Source organism: Colobus angolensis, unplaced genomic scaffold (genome assembly GCF_000951035.1).
Source record: "Colobus angolensis palliatus isolate OR3802 unplaced genomic scaffold, Cang.pa_1.0 Scaffold1, whole genome shotgun sequence".
Taxonomy (NCBI): domain Eukaryota; kingdom Metazoa; phylum Chordata; class Mammalia; order Primates; family Cercopithecidae; genus Colobus; species Colobus angolensis.
The window spans coordinates 2,252,048-2,275,659 of NW_012110918.1; the positions used below are offsets into that span (position 1 = coordinate 2,252,048).

Below are 23,612 nucleotides of genomic sequence, written 5' to 3' on the forward strand. Positions count from 1 at the left end.
TGATCCACCTGCCTTGGCCTCCCAAAGTGCTGGGATTACGGGCATGAGCCACCGTGCCTGGCCACGAGCAAGTTATTCTTATCAGAGAAAAGCATCACCCAACAGCACGACATCTGATAAGCACATTTGGGCTTCAATTCTGTAGTTGTTCAACCAGAGAGCTGAGTGCATGTCCTATGCCGAGTACTGTTAGGGTTGGGAATCTAGACACAGCTGGCAGTCACAGGGTGAACCCCAAAATTGGGGTTCAGCCTAAGAGGCCACATAGGTTCTCGGCTTTGGGCAGGAGGGAATTCAAGAGCAAGCCTGCAGAGTAAAGTGAAAGCGAAGGAGTAACAGGGTGGCTGCTCCATAGGCAAACCAGCCCTGAAGGCTGCTGGTTGGCTGTTTTTGTGGTTATTTCTTGATCAAATGCTAAACGAGGGGTGGATTATTCCTGAGTTTTCTGGGAAAGGGGCAGGGAATTCCTGGAACTGAGGATTCCCCTTTCACACCATGTAGGGTAACTTCCACATGTTGCCATGACATTTGTAAACTGTCTTGGTGCCGGCGGGCATTTCCTAGAGCATACCAATGTGTTATAATTAGCATATGACCAGCACCCAGGAGACCTGACCTTGCTTTCATTGCCTTGTTGTTTTTGGTGGGTTTTGACTGGCATCTTCACCACATACTGTTTTATTAGGGGTTCTTTGTGACCTGTATCTTGTGAAACCAGTCCTGCTGAATTCCTGTGTCAGCAGGGTCTCCTCCAGCAAATGCAGAGGCTCCCCAGGAGGGCACAAGGGGGCTCAGTCAGTACGTATAGGATGAAGGCATGGTGATGCTCCAGGAGGGACGATGGATGACTCCTCAGAAGCCTTCTCTGCTGCTGGTCCATAGTAAAGCCCCTTGAGTGCCTTCCTTACCTCCTTCACCATCATCTTGGTAACCACCAAGGTGTTGACTTGAGTGAGTTCCTGGCAAGAGCTCCAGAGCTCAGGTCTGCTGCACTAGGGAGGGAGGTGCACCCTTCCATTAAGAATGGGCTGGGCACGGTGGCTCACACCTGTAATCCCAACACTTTGGGAGGCCGAGGCGGGCACATCACTTGAGGTTGGGAGTTCGAGACCAGGCTGCCCAACGTGGCGAAACCCTGTCTCTACTAAAAATACAAAAAAAATTAGCCAGGCGTGTTGGCGAATCCCAGCTACTCAAGAGGCTGAAGCAGGAGAAACGCTTGAACCTGGGAGGCGGAGGTTGCCGTGAGCCGAGATCATGCCACTGCACTGCACTCCAGCCTGGGCAACAAGAGCACAACTCCATGTCAAAAAAAAAAGAATGTATCCAAGGCAAGAATCATTGCCCTAGGGCTCAGGGATACGGCTGTGGAGGTCTAGCCAAGGGCCAGGGTCCTGGACCTGCCAGCAGCGGAGGCTTCTTACAACCAGCTCCTCCCCGTCAGACAGATGTTCAAAATTCAGAGTCTTGTGCTGGGAGCCTCAGCCCACTCCAGGCTTCTCCAGGGCTCCTTCGGCGACAGTGAGACTTCCTGTCCTGTGGGTTTACTTACCTTCTTTTTCTGCTGAGCCCTTTTACCTTTTGCCTTTGACATGAACTCTGAGGCCCTGGTGAGACTCGTGAGGGCAAGGCTCCCACTAGAGCTTCTAAAAACTCCTTTGGTAGCTCACCCGCCAGGCAGTGACCAGATATTCTTCAGGCACAAAGGGTGCCTTGCACTTATTTTTATTTATTTATTTTTTTTTTTCTGGGAGACTCTGTCTCCCAGACTGGAGTGCAGTGGTGCAGTCTCAGCTCACTGCAACCTCCACCCCCCTGGTTCAAGCAGTTCTCCTGCCTCAGCCTCCCAAGTAGCTGGGATTACAGGCACGCATCACTATGCCCAGCTGACTTTTGTATTTTTGGTAGAGATGGGGTTTCACCATGTTGGCCAGGCTGGTCTCAAACTCCAGACCTCAGGTGATCCACCTGCCTTGGCCTCCCAAAGTGCTGGGATCTCTTCTTATGCGCATCACCATGTCTTTTTGTGAGTTCAACTCTTGATTTAAAGAAAAACAAAAATCAAAAAAAAAAAAAAAAAACCCAACCCCTGTTCTTACTGTGCATTTGAAAATAGCAATGAATCATCCGAATGGCTTTGCCATTTTAAGCAGTTCCTCTCCAGAGAACATTTTCCTCCCTTTTGGTGTGGGTACAAGTTTTCCTTTATGCAGATTAATTTTAAATTGGAAAATCTACAAATACGAAAAGCATGCGTACACAGTTTATTTCCTTTATTATGTTAATGGACCCGAAGCACTGTTTTTCCCAAGAAGTCAACTTTTACATACTAGAATTACAACCAACCAGCCCTACACGGATCCCCACGCATCAATTCTAGGCTGACTATGTAAAGAGTTGTCTCTTGATAGGGAGAGCAGTTTTCTGCTACTTTGCAGACTTTCCCCGTAGGGTGAGTGTAGCCGCTGATATCTGAACAGATATTCAGTCCTCACCCTTAGTTCCTTTTCTCACCCCATCCCACCTCCAAGCAAACATCAAACTCAGTTACAATGCAGTGGTTTCTGTCACTCTTTCCCCAGAAAAATGACCCATGTGTTTCCCATTTGTGCTTGTTATTTAGAAAGCCAAGCTTGGCCCTGCTGGCAACAAAGTCATCAGTCCCTCTGAAGACAGGAAACAACCTTCCAACAACCTGGACCGAGTGAAACTCACCGACTTCAATTTCCTCATGGTGCTGGGGAAGGGGAGTTTTGGAAAGGTAAGAGGACAGTCATCTGCAAATGGGAGGGGCTTCTGCAGAGAATGTCGAATCAATTTTGTTCTCCCCACAGTTTCCAGAACAGCACATTAGATTTCCCTGTGATTCGAGGTCAGGAGATCGAGACCATCCTGGCTAACACGGTGAAACCCCGTCTCTACTAAAAATACAAAAAATTAGCCAGGTGTGGTGGCAGGCGCCTGTAGTCCCAGCTACCTGGGAGGCTGAGGCCAGAGAATGGCGTGAACCTGGGAGGCGGAGCTTGCAGTGAGCCGAGATCGTGCCAGTACACTCCAGCCTGGGAGACAGAGCGAGACTCCGTCTCAAAAAAAGATTTCCCCATGATTTGTACAGTCATCCAGGAGCCACCAGGATGGCGAAATGGTAGAAAGGAGAGGTTTGTTGGTGATATCAGTTTGCAAACCTGGAAAAGAAAGTCTGTGGTGTGAAATGAAGGTGCCCTCTCTTTGATGAGAGAAAGGGCAGGTTGGGTTTTATGCCTCACAGGGTCCATGTTACACAGTAGAGTCATCCATATTCAACAGGTTTGGGGGAAAAGCTATACATATCTGTGAGGGAAGCCTAGCACAGGTACAGCAGATGAACATATATGTAACATGCATCTCATGTTCACTTTGGGGTGGGGACTTAGCATTAAAATGAGGTGGAATTTGCCTAGGCACGGTGGCTCATGCCTGTAATCCCAGCACTTTGGGAGGCCAAGGCAGGCGGACCGCTTGAGGTCAGGAGTTTGAGTTACCAGCCTGGCCAAAATGGTGAAAGCCTATCTCTACTAAAAATACAAAAATTAGCTGGACATGGTGGTGTGCACCTGTGATCCCAGCTACTCGGGAGGCTGAGGCAGGAGAATCAGTGGAACCTGGGAGGTGGAGGATGCAGTGAGCGAGGATTATGCCACTGCACTCCAGCCTGGGCAACAGAGGGAGACTCCATCTCAAAAAAAAAATTTAAGGGCCGGACGCAGTGGCTCACGCCTGTAATCCCAGCACTTTGGGAGGCTGAGACGGGCAGATCACGAGGTCAGGAGATCGAGAGCATCCTGGCTAACACGATGAAACCCCATCTCTACTAAAAATACAACAAATTAGCTGGGCGTGTTGGCAGGGCCTGTAGTCCCAGCTACTCGGGAGGCTGAGGCAGAAGAATGGCGTGAACCTGGGAGGCAGAGCTTGCAGTGAGCCGAGATCACGTCACTGCACTCCAGCCTGGGGTACAGAGCGAGACTCTGTCTCAAAAAAAAAAAAAAATTTAAAAAGGTGGAATTTGGCTTTTTAGATCAAAAGGTGAACCACAGGACACAAAAACAGTTTGTGTGCAGGCTCTGCAAGCTGCTGAAACTGGCTTAAGGCCTGCAGATGCATCATAGAAAAGAATGTTTGTAAGGCCGGTCCTCTGTCCAGTCTGAGTCATAGTGATCTGGGTTGTCAATCAGAGTTAGGAGGGGCCTGGTAGCTCCTACTGCTGAGGAGTTTAGCAAGAGTGGTTTATCTTGTAGCTGTAGGGATTTAGAAATTTGCCATGCCAGCTGGGCCCTGAACCCTCACAACCCATAGATAACTGTTTCCTTAACTTTAGTGTTACCAGAAAGGGGTCCTGATCCAGATCCCAAGAGGAAGGTTCTTGGACCTCAAGCAAGAAAGAATTCAGAGCGAGTCCATAGAATAAAGCGAAAGTCAGTTTGTTAGAGAAGTAAAGAAACGAAAGAACAGCTACTCCACAGGCAGAGCAGCAGTATGGGGCTGCTTCACTGAGTATACTTATAGGTATTTCTTGATCATATGCTAAACAAGGGTTTTATTATTCATGAGTTTTCTGGGAAAGGGGCGGGCAATTCCCAGAACTGAGGGTTCCTCCATCTTTTAGACTATATAAGGTAACTTCCGGGCATTGCCATGGCATTTGTAAACTGCCAGGGCGCTGGTGGGAGTGTCTTTTCGCATGCTAATAATGCATATTATGAGTAGTGAGGGTAGCCAGAGGTTATTTTCATCACCATCTTGGATTTGGTGCATTTTGGCCGGTTTCTTTCCTGCATCCTGTTTTATCAGCAGGGTCTTTCTGACCCGTGTCTTGTGATACCAGCCCTGCTGACCTCCTATCTCATCCTGAGACTAAGAATGCCTGACCTCCTGGGAATGCGGCCCAGCAGATCTCAGCCTTATTTTTCCCATCCCTTATTCAAGATGGAGTCGCTCTGGTTCAAACGCCTCTGACATTAGGGTCCATCTTAGCTGATAAAGAGGCATCTGTTTGGTCTCTCAGATCACAGTGCACAGTCCTCACCTGGTTTCTACTTCCTTAAAAACAACTGCATCCAAAAAGCTATAGTGGGTTCACTGTGTGTTACTATTTCTCAGTGTTCGGAACAGAGGGGATGCTCAGAAATGCTGGTTGATGAATAGTTTTCACAACTAAAAATTAAATGGTAACTTGTAGTAAACAAATACAATCATTAAGAGATACTGACATGGGGTCTTCAGCAATTTGCCTGCGTCTCCATTTGGTTTCTGTGACCCCACATTTCATGATAGACCTGGGAACTGATTTCAAGCCTAGGTTCTTGACTTGTGGGATTATAAATGTCAGTCAGTTTTCACTTTAAGGATACTCCTGAAAAATGTGCGTAATTCCAGACTAATCCTGATACAGAATGTTGAGTATTCATTTTCACAGCCAAAACAGTGCCATCATGTGGCGGTGGCCTATACCATTTACAAATCTTGGCAGCGTTGAAGTTATGCAAATGCTGAAGGGACTGAATTTGTAGTGATGTGTAGAATTTCCAAATTTGCACATAAAGTTTAATATTATTATATCCTGCATTGACAGAGGTGCACAAACTGTCACTGAGCCATCACCTGGCCTGGTTCCTTCCCTCCGCCCCCAAGATGTGTGCTTACAAGTGTTCAGGTTGTTCTTGACGTGTTCTCAGGTGATGCTTGCCGATAGGAAGGGCACAGAAGAACTGTACGCAATCAAAATCCTGAAGAAGGATGTGGTGATTCAGGATGATGACGTGGAGTGCACCATGGTAGAAAAGCGAGTCTTGGCCCTGCTTGACAAACCCCCGTTCTTGACACAGCTGCACTCCTGCTTCCAGACAGTGGTAAGGACCCTGGGGTGTATTTCTGTGATGCAGCACCCAGCTCTCAGGGCTGTGCCTCAGCCCAAAGCTTCTTAGCATCCTTGTTCCTTTGGAGAAGGCTGGAGAAAGGTGTGATGTGATGTCAAGCAGAGGTGACTGGGGACCACCTCCCACCTCTCTCTCTGGTAGATATGGAGCATGCCTTTTCTGTGATGTCCTCTGCTCGGCATTCATGTCATTTAATTCAGCAAACATTTCTTTCTCTTTTTTCTTTTTTTCTTTTTTTTTGAGACAGGATCTTGCTCTCTTGCCCAGGCTAGAGTGCAGTGGCGCAGTCACGGCCCACTGCAGTTTCAACTTCTCAGGCTTAGGCGATCCTCCTGCCTCAGCCTGCAAAGTTATCGGGACCGCAGATGTACACCACCACACTCAGCTAATTTTTGTATTTTTAGTAGAGACAGGGTTTTGCCATGTTGCCTAGGCTGGTCTTGAACTCCTGAGCTCAAGCAATCCCCCTACGTTGGCCTCCTAAAGTGCTGGGATTACAGGTGTGAGTCACTGTGCCTCGCCTTAATTCAGCAAACATTTCCATGAAAGGTTTTCTCCATGCCTGGTACTGTGCTAAGACTTGGGGATACAAAAACAAAAAAATAACTCACGGTCTTGGCTTTGTTTTTGTAATGGAGTCTCACTCTGTTGCCCAGACTGGAGTGCATGGTGCGATCCCTGCTCACCGCATCCTCCACCTCCCAGGCTCAAGGGATTCTCCTGCATCAGCCTCTCCAGTAGCTGGGATTACAGGCGCCCGCCACACGCCCGGCTCATTTTTGTATTTTTAGTAGAGGCAGGGTTTCACCATGTTGGCCAGGCCGGTCTTGAACTTCTGACCTCAGGTGATCCACCCGCCTCAGCCTCCCAAAGTGTTGGACTTACAGGCATGAGCCACCTCACCCGGCCACAGTCTTGGCTTTTTAAAATCACTGGTTCAGCTGCCAAACGTGGCATTGGAGCATAAGGAGATTTGATTTTGTAAGAGAGCATGTTCTTGTTCAGTGGCACACAACAGGGATTGGCAAACTGTGGCCTGTTCTCTATGGCCCATGAGTTTAGGAAAGGTCACGACAAGGGAATCCAAAGAGTCATATATCGTGACATTCAAATTTCAGCATCCATAAACAGCGGTTTTGGGACATCGCCACACTCCTTCCTGTATCTGTCATCTACAGCTGCTTTTGAACCACGAAGGCAGCATTGAGTCGCGGCAAGAGACCCTCACAGCCTAAAGTATTAACATACGTACTGTCTGGCCCTTTAGGGAAAAAGTTTGCTGAGCTCTGTCATAAAGTAAAACTAAATAGAGGACAAAAAAGAACATTCCAGAGCACTCATCAGTCCATTGCAGGGTTTGCAAGTGGCCTACAAGAAACAGAGATGTTTAGATGGCACCATAGCGAGATGTTGCCAAAGCCTGTCTTTCCACTCCTCAGAGGCTGTCCATTTTAAATATGACTCCATAATCAGTAGCTATAATTGATGCGATTATTACTATTTTCAACTGCCCATTGATCAAAGATCGACTTTCTGTCTTATGCCTCTGAAAACTCTTGGGAGAAGCCTCTTGGTGCTTTTGGGTTTTAGAATCTCCAAATGGCTTTGCAGCCGCATGGAGCCTCTGGGTGTGCAGCAGTGGCTGTGGCATCCGGCACCGGCCACTACGTGTCAGCCTAGCGCTGGCAGCTCAATGAGCTTCCTGCTCCCAGTCGTTCCCACTGACTCTGAATCAAGTCACACCAGGGAGAGACGAGAGAGCAGCATGCTCGGAAGAGACAACCGCAGCTCTGAATCCCAGCCCAGAGCCTGTAACCCTGGTTACCTTGATTAAGCTCTGGAAAGCTACAAAACAAAGACATGAAGATGAAATTAAAGTTCATAACAGGAAAACTAGAGATTGGGGCTCCCAGGGCTGCTTCCTGGCTATTAGCACAGCTTCGTCATTTTTTTCTCCCTGTGCAGCACTTTAATGTTTAATAGCCTCTGTGAAATGGGGATGTTTTCTAGCAGAGAGCAGAGGTCATTATTTCACTGTTAAACCCCTCCGTCTCCCTGTCTGTCGCAGCATAATGTCCTCATGAATATGCAGATTTGTTTGGGTCTATGATACATGCCAATCATGGGGCCAACACTTAACCTACCAGTGACAGAGAAAATAGAAAAACAGTGTTGGGGCATATTTCAGATGCAAAAGAACATTTGATTAGCCTCTCCATTTAGAGTCCTCTGTCCCATGTCCAGTACCATTGAGCATGTGTCATCCGAAGCCTAAGAGATGTGTTTTCAGGAATATTCATTTAAACACAATACTACATTAGTATGGCATGCCTCCCAGACACCGCAAACCAGGCTTTAAACATTTGGATCATGAGGAAGCACGAGTTAAAATGAAATAATTGCCTTATGTGGATTCCTCACACCATCCCTTACTTAGAAATTTATTATATGGATAGGAAAATAGGGAAGAATGTTTGAGGCCATTACTATAATAGAGAGCATATGTAACAGGAAGGCACAGACACGTTGATGGAGAGCCATTATTTCAGGGTTATGTAATGACTTTATACTTCCCAAGGCCCTCATGCAGTAGGGTTTATTACTTATTCTTTCTTTGGAAAAAACGTTAAAGAGCTCTAAACTGAGCAGATCTGCCCGTGCAGTCGCCATTTAACTAATGAGAAAGCAAAACACAACCTGTGAAGAGTAAAGGAAGCCACTTGGCTGGGGAGGAGCCCTGCTCACGTGTTGAACCTTGGTCTGCAGGATCGGCTGTACTTCGTCATGGAATATGTCAACGGTGGGGACCTCATGTACCACATTCAGCAAGTAGGAAAATTTAAGGAACCACAAGCAGTGTGAGTATTATTTTTAAAGTTCCTTAATTTGAGCAACCAAGTTCTACCAACTGAAAACTTTCTTTTTGTTTTTTGGGTTTTTTTTTTGTTTCCTTGAGATGGAGGTCTCACTCTGTCACCCAGGCTGGAGTGCAGTGACGCGATCTCGGCCCACTGTATCCTTCGCCTCCCGGGCTCAGGTGATTCTCCCACCTCAGCCTCCTGAGTACTGGGACTACAGGTGCACACCACCACGCCTGGCTACATTTCTGTGTTTTTGGTAGAGATGGGGTTTCACCATCTTGCCCAGCCTGGTCCCGAACTCCTGAGCTCAAGCTGTCTACCCACCTCAGCCTCCCAGAGTGCTGGGATTGCAGGCATGAGTGAGCCACCATGCCCAGCCTCAACTGGGAACTTCTGCTGGATGAAATGGGAAAGTGGGATTCTGCCCAGTTTTAGGTTGAATAAACCTAAACATGGGAGGTGGGGGCAGATACACTGGTAGGATCCATCTAAGATGATTCCTAAGGAGCAGTTTATTCTATTTCCAATATTTCCAATAAACTGGAGACGGTGCCATGTCCCCTCATCACCCAGGTCCACCCTCATTGACAGAGTCATTCTTATCTATTGAACAAATGGTTATCACACACCTGCTCTGCACCAGGCACTGGGGTATGAAAGGAACGAGGTACTCCCTTTCTGGAGGGAGTTTACACTCCACCCTGGAGTTGGAAAAGTCACCTAACAATTAATAGTGCATTGCTGTAACTTTAGAGACTTGCACAGGATACCACATAAGCCCCTAAAAATCAGGGGGAGAGGGAAGTGCATCCCCAGGAAATACCTAGCTCAGAGGTGGGGGAAGAGCCTTCCAGGAAGAGGTGTGAGCAGAGGCAGAAGCAAGTCCAGGGAAGCAGCCTTGCAGCTCTTCAGGTGTGGGAGATGCTCTGAGATTATTTGAGGGTGGGGGAGTTGGGGGGAGCCTGGTAGGTGGGGCTTTGGGTGAAGAGCCTGGTAAGGAGCCTGGCTGTGGAGGACAGAAGAGGGAAGGCACTGCAGTGGGGCTTGCACCGTCAGATTCAGTTTTTGCAGAGCTCTCTGTCTAGGGGAAGAAGGAAGCATGAATGGGAATGTAGAGGCTGGTGCAGGCCCTTTATAGATGAGAAGGAATGGAGCTGTAGTTACGGCTTGACCTTGGAGCCAAAGAGGAATAAGTGTCTTTGAAAAACATCCTGGAGGAAGAAAAGCAGAACTTACTGACTATGGAGGAGAGAAGAAAGAAACCTCTTCCAGTGAGACCCCATTTTAGGCTTCGGTAGGGGCAGCCACCAAGGAGGAGGTGGTTTGGGGGTAGATTCATGAGCTCAGTTAAGAACGTTTTATTGGAACGCACCTTGCATGACGGGATGCGGGAGTTGGCAGCACAGGAGGAAGACGTGGGCTCCAGGTGAATATGAGAGATTCATCTGAGGGGTGTGGGGAGCTGGGACTTTGGTGCTGGAAACATCATCTCACCTCTCAGGGGCCAGGAAGACTCAGGAAACAGCAGCGGAGCAAGCCTAAACAAAGGGCGAGTTTAGTTCCCCAGTGAGGAGGCCTCGTGGGCATGTACCCTGATGAATGAAGTCAGCAGCTGTTAATAGGATTCTGGCTGCTGTGCCACCTAAGAGATACATTGGAAGAATTTTTGGCCTGCGGGGGATTATCCACCCTAGGGAAGATTAACTGAAGGCGGAATAGGGAAATCTTTGGTTGCAAGCTTTAAAAGTGTGAAGGGGGATTTTTCTGCCCTTATTGTTCCTTTTCAGTTTTCAGAAATGCCTGTCCTTTTCTTCTGTCTTATGTTGTAGTTATAAAGCCTTAAAATACTCAGATTGTAAAATAAAGTCTGGTCACACAGGACTACAAAGAGCAGATAGCACAGAGTCACCCTATGTTATGAAGTAACGTAAAGGTGTCTGGTCCAGTATCCTTTCATTATATTATTTGTGTTGCAGAAAAGTTTAGAAAAGCATGAAAAATAATGTAAAGATCACCTGTAGTAATCCCATCTCTTCACCCTCCCCCTTCCTGTACTCTTCTAGCCTTCAGAGGTGGCCCCTCGTTAAGGGTTTGGTCTGGTCTTTAGAGATTTTTTTTTCTCTGCTGGTGTAGACACATGTGCTTACTTTGAGCCTTCTGCATGTGATATTTGCACAGGCACAGTCTTGTGGCTTCTTGGACTTCAGAGACTCCTGAATGCTATGCAGATTTTTAAATATTCGCCCCCTTGTAATCTGAGTTTCCGCTATTAACCTATTAACGGTTTTGAAGTGATGGTAGTTACTGCTTTTTATTATGAATTATTTAAAAGAGTAAACTCAGATATGAATCATGATGTGTGTCTCATTTATTCCAACACTTGGAAGGAATGAAAACACTAGCTAAAGAGTTCATCACCCACTATACTTTGCCTTCCAGGGAGTAATTGTATTATACTTTCAAACACCAGTGTATTCTGTCAGTGAATAGGAAAATGGAAATTTTCTCTACTCTGCCATACTCCTGACATAGAATAGTCTAACTGGTATCCATTCTTTAAATGATTGTATTAGAAATTACTCTGCAGGCAATAAGCTACTTGTCCACCTTCCCCATACGAAAATAAGAAGCCAGCCTCATTGGTTTTATTAGCTGTCTCATTGACGGATGGACTGGAGGACAAAGTGATGGAAGGAGGACCGGGGGCTGGAAGAACACGTGCAGGCGATGCTGGTCTCTGAAAGCCTCTGGGTCCCACATTCTTTTCTCTCTTTGATGCTTGAACTTGAGAATGAAAAGTATACAGGCATCTAAAGAAGCAAGCGAGAAACCTGAAGCCCGTTTTCTTTTGCAGATTCTATGCGGCAGAGATTTCCATCGGATTGTTCTTTCTTCATAAAAGAGGAATCATTTATAGGTGTGTATTGAAGCCCTCCTACCAGCAGCTCAGCAGAGAGGTTAGCAGGGCTTCTGTGGCCATGTCATTCTGGAATGGCGACTTAAGACGCAGAGCTGATAACCCCCCAGGAGGAACAGAGACCTGCTGGGACCCACCTTCCTCCTCACCCTGGAGGCAAATCAGAGTCACCTTCTGATTTCTAGACCTCAAAGATTTTATATCTTGTTTCTACTTTTTCCACAAGAAAACACATTTTTCTCTCCATTGACAGCTCCTTCCACCGCCTTGTCTTTGGAATGGAGGTCAGGGAGCAATGGAAACAATTCCTGTTACAGATGTGCAGCAGCAGCGGAACACAGGGAACTGGGGAGAGGCAAGGAAAGAAATCTATTGAATTAAATTCTTCCTGTTAGTAGCTGCGCTGAAAGTCTGGTGCCAAAGAAGGAAGAATTTCTTCCAGTATTAATTGAAGCATAATTAGAAGGATATATGGCACAGGCAGAATGGAAGGGACATGTGTATGACCCAGTGAGGTGGTTCTAAACCCGTGATTTTGCAAACCTGGTCGTGTGTCAGGCCCCCTGTGTGGGACATGAATAAATCAAATGATTGAGATTTCCCCAGATGTGCTCAGTTGGAATCTCTAGAGTCACAGACACAGGCAAGATTGGGAATCACTAGTCCAGTCGTTTACCAATCCATTCAGTATGCATTTAAGCACCTGCCATAGCCCAGGCACAATATTAGTCTCTGAAGATATCAACACACAGTAACTCCTGATACTGCTCTCCAGGGACTTATAGTTAATATTGCCATTGAGCTGACAGGTATTCAAATATCCTTCTATTTCACCAGTTCCAAAGCAAACCATGTTATGTCATGGGAAGAACTCTGATTTAACCTGGTTCTTTGCAGGGATCTGAAGTTAGATAACGTCATGTTGGATTCAGAAGGACATATCAAAATTGCTGACTTTGGGATGTGCAAGGAACACATGATGGATGGAGTCACGACCAGGACCTTCTGTGGGACTCCAGATTACATCGCCCCAGAGGTAGGAACTCCAGTGCTCGTTTTCTAGACCGGGACTCCCAAGCTGTAAACACAGCACTCTCATGGGAGATGGGGTCACTGGCGAATCATGAAGTCATTGCATGGTCGTGACCACTAATGGATAAACTGGACAAAACAGACGAAAATAGAGGAAAGAGGAGAGCCCATTGCACATAGTAAGGTTGTGTCTTGCTTCCTGGAACTATTGTTTGCTCCATGTGAACCAGTTGCTCGGGAAAATGTATTTCTTACATGGTCATGGTCAAAATCATTTAAGAAACACTGTTGGCCGGGCGTGGTGGCTCACGCCTATAATCCCAGCACTTTGGGAGGCCAAGGTGGGTGGATCATGAGGTCAGTAGTGCAAGACCAGCCTGGCCAACATGGTGAAACCCTGTCTCTACTAAAAATACAAAAAATTAGCTGGGCGTGGTGGTGCATGCCTATAATCCTAGCTACTTAGGAGGCTGAGGCAGGAGAATTGCTTGAACCCAAGAGGCAGAGGTTGCAGTGAGCTGAGATCACGCCATTGCACTGCAGCTGGGGTGACATAGCGAGACTCTGTCCCCCCAGCCCTTCCCCTACAAAAGAAAACGCTGTTGAGTGGAGGGAACTGATTGTGAAAATACTCTGCCTGAAAAGCAGGGTGAGAAGGTGGTTGCAGTGATGGCGTTTTAGCAGCATCGGAGTGATGACTGTTCTAAACTGCATGTTGTCTGGCCTAGGAAGAATGTATCAGTGTGCTTCTAAGCAAAATGGTTCCGAGACTTGTATCTTGACAGCAGCGGCCGTGCTGCTCTGTTTTTGTTACAACACTTACTGAGGATTTTTTTCCTGTTTTATGAAACATCCCACATGCCAATGATAGAATGGGTTGTCACTGTAGAGCCACCTTTCCGTCCACACACAGTCCTGTGGACGCGACAGTTTTTTCCCATCTCAACCCCAACATGATGGAGAGCAACACATCCAAAGCTGAGCCGGCTTCAGCTCTTCATACAGCCCTCAGATGAGCTGTTGGCAGCCGGCCTCACATGTATTCAACAGATTACCCCGTGCATTTATCTCAGAGACAGTAGGGACAGTGAAAAAGGCACCCACAAGCTCAGAGGTCAGACCAGTGTGAGCTTCAATCTGGAATCGGTTATTTACAGGCTGTGGGGATTCAGGTGAGTTACTTAATGTCTCTGAACCCCGTTTCTTCAACAGCACGTTGGGGATAATATCCTCCTTGTAGAATTGCTGTGTGGATCAAAGTGCCTAATACAACATTTTGCATCTGGTAGACACTCCATAGTCATTATTCCCAAAGGGAAGCTGCTTTTTCTTCCTTTGTGAAGACCTTTTACTTTTATGATATTTCAAGACTGGACACATAGACTTCATTTAGAAATTTAAATTCTGAATCGCATGGCTAGGGGTGATATGTGATCTTACTGCATAACTTACTGGGATTTTCCCCTAAAAGAACTCCCTTGTTAGTACTTCCAGACACAAGGTGAAATTAAATAGTCTTATTTTTCAGATATGAATAGACAGGGTACTGTTAGAAATGCAACCTCTTGATGTAGTATTTATTCCAAAGCCTGTTACTAGATGACAGGTATTAAGCAGGCTGTGATTATGAGACATTCAGGCTTCATTTAACAATTCAGCAGATGCTGTAAAAGCTTAGTGACGGGGAATGGCAGCATTTTTAGGAATAAAGGTGACATTGAACCTCATCTCTATTAAGACCAGGTCTCTCCTGTTCCGACAAATAACTCCTTATGTTCAGTAACACCTCAGCTATCTCATAACACCAGGAGCAACAGTGTCCGGCAGAGATGAAATTTTCCGTAACATTAAGTTTTGTCCGTTTGAGTGTTGTGTCTTTATTCATTGTCGCGTTTCGGTATCATTCACGGTATGAGTTCCTGTTGCCACTGTAACAGATAACCACAAACTCAGCAGTTTAAAATAACCCAGATTTATGTTGTGGTTCTAGAGATCAGAGTCCAAAATCGCCTCACTGGGCTGAAGTCAAACTGTGGGCAGAGCTGGTTTCCTCTGGAAACTTTAGGGGAGAACCTGTTGCCATCCATGCCTCTTCCAATTTCGAGAGACCACCTGCATTCCTTGGCTCATGGTGCCTTCTTTCCTCCTCCATGCAATGTAGCATCTTGCAATCTCTGTCTTTTCCAACTACAACCCTCCAGCCTCCCTCTTCTCCTACAAGGATCTTTGGGATTATATGGGGCCCACCTGGATAATCCAGGATCATCTCCCTAGCTCAAGATCCTTAACTTACCCCTGCAAAATCCTTTTTACTGCATAAAGGTAATATATACACAGGTTCCAGGGATGAGGATGCGGACATCTGTAGGGGAGAGGGGACCTAGTCTATCACGCTCGTTATGTGTTGAAGAACCTCCCCACCGTCCTCAGCAGGGGCACCTCAACACACTTCTGGCATGTCTTGGTAACTTCAGGCATCTTCGTACACAGAGAATACTCTGCTCTCACTCTGGATACTGTCACATCTGAAGCCTTCATTCCCCTCCTTACATCTACTGTACAAGCAATAATAGAGGAAGTGACCACCTTCTATTGTCTACTGTGTGCCAGGCACATGATAAACTTTCTCTTGGCTGGGCGCAGTGGCTCACGCCTATAATCCTAGTGCTTTGGGAGGCTGAGGCAGATGGATCAATTGAGGTGGAAGTTCGAGACCAGCCTGGCCAACATAGTGAAACCCCATCTCTACTAAAAAATACAAAAATTAGCTGGGCGTGATGGCGGGCACCTGTAATCCCAGCTGCCCAGGAGGCTGAGGCAGGAGAATCGCTTGAACCTGGGAGGCGGAGGTTGCAGCGAACTGAGATTGTGCCACTGCACTCCAGCCTGGGCAACAGAGTGAGACTCCGTTTCAAAAAAATAAATAAATAAAATAAACTTTCTCTCATTTAATCCTCATGACAAGCCCCACAGGGAGGTAGCATCAGACCTGTGTTTCAGATGAGGTGACAGAGGTGGTTAGTAACGTGTCTAAGGCCATGTTACTGAGAAATGCCAGAGTTAGGCTTCGACTGCAAGCCCAGGTCACCTCCAAACCTTTGCACTGCTCACTACACTAAACTGCTCGAAACTTTGAGTGACTCACATGTCCAGACAGCATCTGCGTGCTTTCTGTCTTTAAGCGTGGTGCCACAAGGGATACAAAAATACATCATATGGCCCTTGCCCTCCAAGTGTTTTCAGTTAATAAGAAGTGACATCATACTGACCAGCAGGAACAAAAATCTATATGTGGATTTCAGTCGGCTTTCATTGAAAACATCAGGCACCACTGCTTTAGAAAATCAATCAATAATCACTTTAGGTTGTTTCACCTTTGTTGTTGGCGTGTGTGTGTGCGCGCGCACGCACGTGCGTGTGTGATGGAGTCTTGCTTTGTTGCCCAGGCTGGAGTGCAGTGGCGTGATCTCAGCTCACGGCAACCTCCACCTCCCAGGTCAAGCGATTCTCCTGCCTCAGCTTCCTGAGTAGCTGGGATTACAGGCACCAAGCCTGGCTAATTTTTGTATTTTTAGTAGAAACAGCATTTCACCATGTTGGCCAGGCTGGTCTTGAACTCCTGACCTCAGGTGATCTACCTGCCTCGGCCTCCCAAAGTGCTGGGATTATGGGTGTGAACTACCCTGCCTGGGTTTTCTGTTTTTTTTTTTTTTAAGACAGAGCCTTACTCTGTTGCCCAGGCTGGAGTGCCACAGCTCACTGCAGCCTCAACCTCCTGGGCTCAGGGCATCCTCCTGCCTCAGTCCCTGGGTTGCTGGTACTACAGGTGTATGCCACCACCTATGCCTAGCCTGTTCCAGCTTTTGCTAGCATTTTTTCCTCCTGAGTGTTCAGTAATTTGTCCTATTTGGCCACATGGATACTTACAGAATAGAGAAAGATCAAATAGGTTCAAGGTTTCAGAATGTGTGGAAAGGTTAAAATAATCTTGTCCTCTGTGCAAATACTCCTGTCAGGCAGAGACAAAAATCATTATCTCGCATGGCATTTTCCTTAATAGGCAAAGCGGAGGCTTAAGTATTTATGGCTGTTTGTTCAAAAACCTTGAAATCGATTAGTACTGTAGCATCTCCTTAGCCAGCGAAGCCACACTGAGGTGGAAAACGTCACTGACCGATGACAGTCTGAAGTTGAAATGGACACCCACAGGAGCACTCACCAGAAAATGACTCCTAAAGCTGACAGAGGGTCTTCTTTGCTTTGACATAGAAAGAATACTTCGGGGTGAATGAGAGTCCTTGAGCAGGCCGAGCAAAGGCTTTATTTGGATTTAATCCGTCTCTCAAAGTTAGTTATTTTGGATGTGTGAGATCCAGTCACAAGTCAAGTAGCTCCCAGCAGCCAAGAATCAGACTCCAGACACTAGCATTGCACACGCTCTCCTGGAAGAAAGAGACGCAGCAGGAGGAAGAGTGTCTGCTTCTGGCCTGTGTCCCGAGAACCCCCTGCTGCAGTGAGAGCAAAGCTTTTCATTTTATTTATTTTATATAATTGTGTTCTATTAATTTTATTTTTTTTAAAGACAGAGTTTCGGCCGGGCGTGGTGGCTCACACTTTGGGAGGCCGAGGCGGGTGGATCATGAGGTCAGGAGATCGAGACCATCCTGGCTAACATTGTGAAACCCCATCTCTACTAAAAAATACAAAAAATTAATCAGACGTGGTGGCAGGCACCTGTAGTCCCAGCTACTTGGGAGGCTGAGGCAGGAGAATGGTGTGAACCCGGGAGGGGGAGCTTGCAGTGAGCCGAGATAGTGCCACTGCACTCTAGCCTGAGCGACAGAGCAGGACTCTGCCTCAAAAAAAAAAAAACAAAGACAGAGTTTCACTCTGTCGTCCAGGCTGGAGTGTAGTGGCAATCATAGCTTCCTGCAGTCTCAGCCTCCTGGGCTCAAGTGATCCTTCCACCTCAGCGTCTTGAGTAACTGGGACTACGAGCATGTGCCACCATGCCTGCTAATTTTAGAAAATTCTTTGTAGGGCCAGGGGTCTCACTATATTGCCCAGGCTGGTCTCAATTTCCTGGGCTCAGGCAGTCCTCCTGCCTTGGCCTCCCAAAGCGCTAGAATTACAGGCCTGAGCCACTGTGCCTGGCGCTGAAGTGAAGCTTTTTCAAATGTTCCACGTAGAGTCTTCCTCACAGCATTGCTATGGCGGGTGCTACATTAGACCACACACAAAGGACATCACCCCTGATGCACTGACTGCTCTGCACCAACCCCCCCGAGCACTTCTGACTTGCCACATTTCATGCATAAGGAGAAATTCAGTGACTTCCCCAAGGTCACACAGCTGGTAAGAGCAAAGATGGGATTTGGATCTGAGACGTTCTGACAGGAGCACGTACATTCTTTCTACCTGTTGCATTGTCTCCAGAGATATGGGAGAAAAAGCAGGTAAAAGTGAGCACTCAGTTTGGGCCATGTTTTCTTGGCCGCTCACTCATCTCAACGGGAATCAGGGACCTGAGTCATGATCAGAGATGCAGTGAGTGACGCGGAATTGCATTCTGGCTGTTAACCCCAGGGAGATCCCTTAGAAACCAAGGGTGATCCAGCCACACGCCAGCCCCTCCCCAGCACATGGGCACTGATCTGTTGGCACGTTCAGGGTGCCCCCTGAGTGCTGGGTGCTGCCATGCCTGGGGGTGCCGGGCCAGAAAGAGGAGCCCAAAGGAGAGCTGGGAGGAGGGCCTTGGGGCTGGAGGCAGCTGGAAATCAGTGACTGCAGCCTTGGAGGGCAGTGGATTTCAGGAGGTGGAGAGGCAGTATTCTTAGCAGTAACAGATGGTGCCTCCAACATGGCTGAAATTTCCAGGGAAGAAGCTTGCAGACATGGTTGCCTGCCCTGCAGCCAGCTGCCTGTTAGCAGATGGACACACTCCTGGGAGGACAGGGGGCTGCATGGGTCCAGAGAGCTGGAGAGCCATCCTGGGGTCACAGCTTTTGTGTTCCCGCCCTACAGGAATGCCAGCTCAGTGATGCCTGGGACAGCAGCCAGATTCCTGCATGTTTATGTAAAATACACCTAATTGTTCCAAGTTGGCCCTAACATATGTTTTTTAACATATGTATACAGATGAAATTCAGCCAATGGGCTATCACCTGTGACCTCTCTTCTTGAGGTCAAGAGTCTTATTAATATTTGAGGGGAGCATATTAAAGATGGGAGGTAAAAAGACCAAGGGATGTCCAGAGAGGGGAAGCACTAGACAGTGGTCTCATTCTTGGACCCCAAGGAAGGTAAGTGTTCATGAATTCAGGGTGGCCAGGGACCGTGGAGGTCCAGCAGACAGGGGTGGGGTGGGCAGAAGATCTAGCCACAGGGAGCCAGTGATCCCTGAGAGAGCAGTGTCGGTAATGACGCTGGGATGGGGTGAGTGTGAGCATCGGCAGAGGACCCTCCTTTGAGGACATCTATGGTAAACAGAAGGAAGGCTGACCATGGTAAGGACACCCTTCCCCCTCAGCTTCAGGAGGAAGGTGAAGCGCACACAGGAGACCTCATGGTGGCAGGAAAGCTGAAATCCCCTCCCTGGCCGGTCTGCATCTTCAGAGGTTGACATCAGGAAGGGCCGCTGCAGCCCTGCAGGTGGGAGATGGTTTGGAAGGAGGTCCACAGGGAGCATGATGAGACAGCAGAGACCCCAGAGCCGGGAAAGCGTGGGGCGGGGTGCACATCGACGGTAACTCCCAGGCAAGGCTCAGCAGGCCTGGTAGGGGGAGAAAAGGGAGTGCTCAGGACTGGGGGCTGTCTAGGGGAGGCAGCTGAGCCTCCTAGAAGTGACCCTCAAGGTACTGGGAATGAGTGAGTGGGGCAGGAAGGGAGTCAAGGATTTGTCAGAGCACGATTGAGGGGCCAGGGTCCCAAAGAGCATAGAGACTATGACAGTAAGAACTGGGGGATGGGGGAGGAATGAATGGGAGAAAGCGGGGGCAGGCCCTGTGCACAGGGCTCTGAATTAGGTATCTTGGAGAAGCCAAAGCCTTCACAGGCACCCCAAGACCCTTTAGCAACTGGGCCCCCCATTCCCTCCCTGACCTCCTTCCCCTGCCGTCCACACCTCCGGATCTCTCTAGACCCATTGCACTAGCTCCCTTTCCTCTCTCCAATTTGCCAGACACCTCCATCCTCAGGCCAGTTCCTCTTCTCGTTCCCTCCACCCAGCATGACCCACCCCAGGCATCACCTTGGGGAGGCCCCCTGCCCTGGTGACCCTGTTTAAACCTGCAAACCTCCAGTCCCATCCAGCACTGCTGACCCCTGTCCCTGCTGTTTTTCCATGGCACTCGTCTCCCTTGGAGGGACAAACACGTACTCCTGAATTGATTTTTCAGTCTGGCTCACCAAGCTCCACCAAAGGCAGAATTTCATGTGGTGTTGGCTGCTGTGCCCCCACCCCAGGGTCTGGAGCAGTGCCTGACACTCAGTGTGTACTTGGCATGGGCGCCTGCACACGGTGCTCCTGCATGTGGCCACCTAGGAATCTGCAGTGGAGACAACGCAAGAGGACAGAGATGAAGGCTTGGAGACTGAGGGGGTGGAACTCTTTAGCCAGGTGATTGGAAGGGTGACTTCCAAGGCCGTCACAGGTGTAGGGCTGATGGTATGTGACACAGTGCAGAGAAGGGCCACCCCACCTCATGTCATCGGCTGAAGACAGCCAGCAGGTTGGGAGACCTGAGTGTCTGAAGGTCGATGGGACATCAGCCCAGGTCCCTGAGACAGCCCCAGCTGCCCCCAGAGACTTCTCCTGGCCTGTGGGGAAAGGGCTGTAGAGAGGGATAGAAAATAAGAGTAAAGGTTCAAAGAGAAAATAACTTATGTGTTATACACGCAGCCAGGCAGTCAGGCAATAAATTAGGTCTCGCCACCAAGAAGAAAGGGGGAGAATGAGATACAGGGAGATAAAAGCCAATCAGTGCCAGCAACGGCTCCTCTGAGATCAGCTGCTCCTGAACCATGGGCCCCACACCAGCCCAGCCCAGACAGGGACAAAGAAAAGCACCTGATGAAAGAAAGAGAATGATAAACCAAAGGGTGGCTAGCTTTCTATCAAAGGCCGGTTTCCCTCTATGGAGGGTCATGGTCCAGTGACTCCAGCGTTGCAAGAAAAGATGAAGCCGCCGCTTTTCCTCAAAGAAATATTTAAAGAGCCAAAGTGAGGCTTTCCTTTGGGGTCTTCTTTAAGTTGTGCAATTCTCAGATCTTTCCTAGGAATTATGTTGGTTTTATTATCTCATACATTGTATTGTCTGCCTGCAGCTCTTCAACTGTCTCATAATTCTCCCGGCCTTGGAGTTTAATCAGTTTAGCCTCTTTGGAGCACTGGGCACCTTCTGTGATATTGTGGTCCATGAAACAAATGTGGCCCACTCCTTTCTTTTGAGCCTCCCCCCACTTCCAATCCTTCCTCCAGAAATAACCAGCTCCTGGTGGATTCGCTGCCCCTTGGCGAATGCCTGCTACATCCCAGACCAGGGCTGAGCGCCTTGTGTATTTTGTTTAATCCTAAGTCAATTCTAATTCCTAGCTGGCGAAACTGAGGCACAGAGATTTGTTAATTTTCCCCAGCTCCCCAGTTCAAAGCAGACTTGGCTTTGAACACAGGACTGAGCAACTTTTCCCTGCGGTGACTGTTACCCTGGGAGGAAGGGCCTGCAGACATCAGCTCCGATGCTACCCAGACAACATGGCACTCCACATGTGCCAGTGAGCTGCTCTCACAGGCCCGTTACCGGCTTTCAGAGCCCGGATAATACTCTGTTAGATTTTTACTCCTGGTATTTGGCGTCATCCATTAATTAGCCCTTTATTTAGGGATTTGCTCAAATCCTGTAAAAGTGGGTCAGAGATTTCTGTGCTTTATTTCACCTCTTTCTTTGTAACATTGCCCAGGCGATGGCAGGACGGAGGTGGGTATCACGAGAGATTACTAACATTTGTTCATTTCTTGCTATGCACCATGCACTTAACGCCTGTCATCACATTTAATTCTGACAATAGCCCTCTAAGGTCAGTGGTATTATTCATGCTTTACAAACACTGTAAAGGAGACTTGGAGAGGAGAAGGGACCTGCCCAGGGCTCTCAGATGGCACGTGGCAGGGGCGGAATGCTGGCCTGCCAGCCTCAGAGCACAGACTGGCGCCCTGACGCCATCCACGGCCAGTTGTCGCCTCAGTGTATCACTTACTGCCCTGTCTCCAAATCCAATCCGTAGAGATCCACTAGACTTTGAGACTTCCTGGTTCTGGAAAATCTTTTAATCCAGCTCATAAAGCTCTTACAGACACAAAAGTTACTCCTAACTCACACTTTATTCCTGTACCACACAAGCAGTTATTTTGTTCTGATGCACAATTAACATTTTGCATAGCTTCTCTGCTGACCCCAGAGGAGGCATGAGACGAGCAGGGTCCTGTAGGTGGGTGCTGAGCTGGGACTCCTGCCCAGCTTTTCCCCAGCACCTGCCACCCTCGGAGTGAGAGACCAGGGACAAGGGCTGCTGCTTCCTTCCTCCCAGGAAGCATGGCTAGGGGGCCCTCAGGAAACTTATAATCATGGCAGAAGGCGAAGGGGAAGCAGGCACATCTTCCATAGCCTGAGCAAGAGCAAGAGAGAGAGCAGGGGGTGCTACACACTTTCAAACCACCAGATCTCATGAGAGCTCTGCCACGAGAATAGCACTAGGCGGATGATGCTAAACCATTCATGAGAAACTGCTCCCATAAGCCAGTCACCTCCCACCAGGCCCCACCTCCAGCACTGGGGATTACATTTCAACATGAAATGTGGGTGGGGACACAGATCCAAACTGTATTATAAACTCTGGCTACAGTACTGCTATTTTAAGAACTTGGGGTGCCATCTGTATAATAAGGTATAATCATAGCATCTTCCTCAAAGCCCAACTTTGAGGGCTCAGTGAGTCTGACTTAGCTTGCCTTGGAGGGAGCATCCAGAAAGCCTTGTCCATTATTTGGCAGTTTTTTCAATTATCTATTGATGTGTAATCGCCCCAGAACATAATGGCTTAAAACAATAATCACGTTGTGCTGGACACGGTGGCTCACACCTGTAATCCTAGCACTTTGGGAGGCCAGGGGTGGGAGGATCACTTGAAGCCAGGAGTTTGAGACCAGCCTGGCCAACATGGTGAAACCCCATCTCTACTAAAAATACAAAAAATTAGCTGAGTGTGGTGGCAGGCACCTGTAGTCCCAGCTGCTCAAGAGGTTGAGGCAGGAGAGTCACTTGAACCTGGGAGGTGGGGGCTATGGTGAGCTGAGATCACGCCGGTGCTCTCCAGCCTGGGCAACAGCAAGACTCTGTCACCAAATCAATAAAATTAATGCTGTGATTCTTGGAGTGGGGGCCTCCATCAGGACCTGGCAGGTGGACTCCTTGCTGCTGCAGGGACATTCCTATCATGGCTCTGCTGGGGCTGGAGGGCCCAAGGTACCTTCCAGCTATTGGCCAAGGCCACGTGGTTTCTCCTCTACCTGGTCCTTCTTTCCATGCAGCCATTTGTCAGTGAGCTTCTTGACATGGTGCTGGTTACTAAAAGGGCAAAAACAGAAGCCACAGGCTGCTGAAGTCTACACCTGGAACTGAACTGTGTTACTTCCAGCACATTCCGCAGGTCAAAGGCAGTGAAGACCAGGCAAGAGGGCCCCTGCCCTGTGTTTTAGAGCAGAGATGAGCAAACTTTCTCTGCCAGGGACTAGATAGAAAATAGGCTTTTCCTAAATCTAAATTTTAGAATTTTGCCAAGAGGCAAAATTGAGCAACCGTTCTTGCCAAAATCATTTTACATTTCAAAATG

At 48.1% G+C, this 23,612-nt stretch overlaps 1 protein-coding gene across 1 annotated transcript in view; it reads left to right on the forward strand.

Annotated features, from left to right (window-relative positions):
* Positions 1-23,612, forward strand: part of PRKCA (protein kinase C, alpha) — a 363,042-nt gene that overhangs the window by 288,881 nt on the left and 50,549 nt on the right. The window contains exons 9-13 of the mRNA XM_011930418.1: positions 2,624-2,761; positions 5,715-5,888; positions 8,682-8,773; positions 11,631-11,693; positions 12,591-12,729. Coding sequence (XP_011785808.1) covers positions 2,624-2,761; positions 5,715-5,888; positions 8,682-8,773; positions 11,631-11,693; positions 12,591-12,729 — 606 coding nt within the window. The remainder of the gene's footprint in view (positions 1-2,623; positions 2,762-5,714; positions 5,889-8,681; positions 8,774-11,630; positions 11,694-12,590; positions 12,730-23,612) is intronic.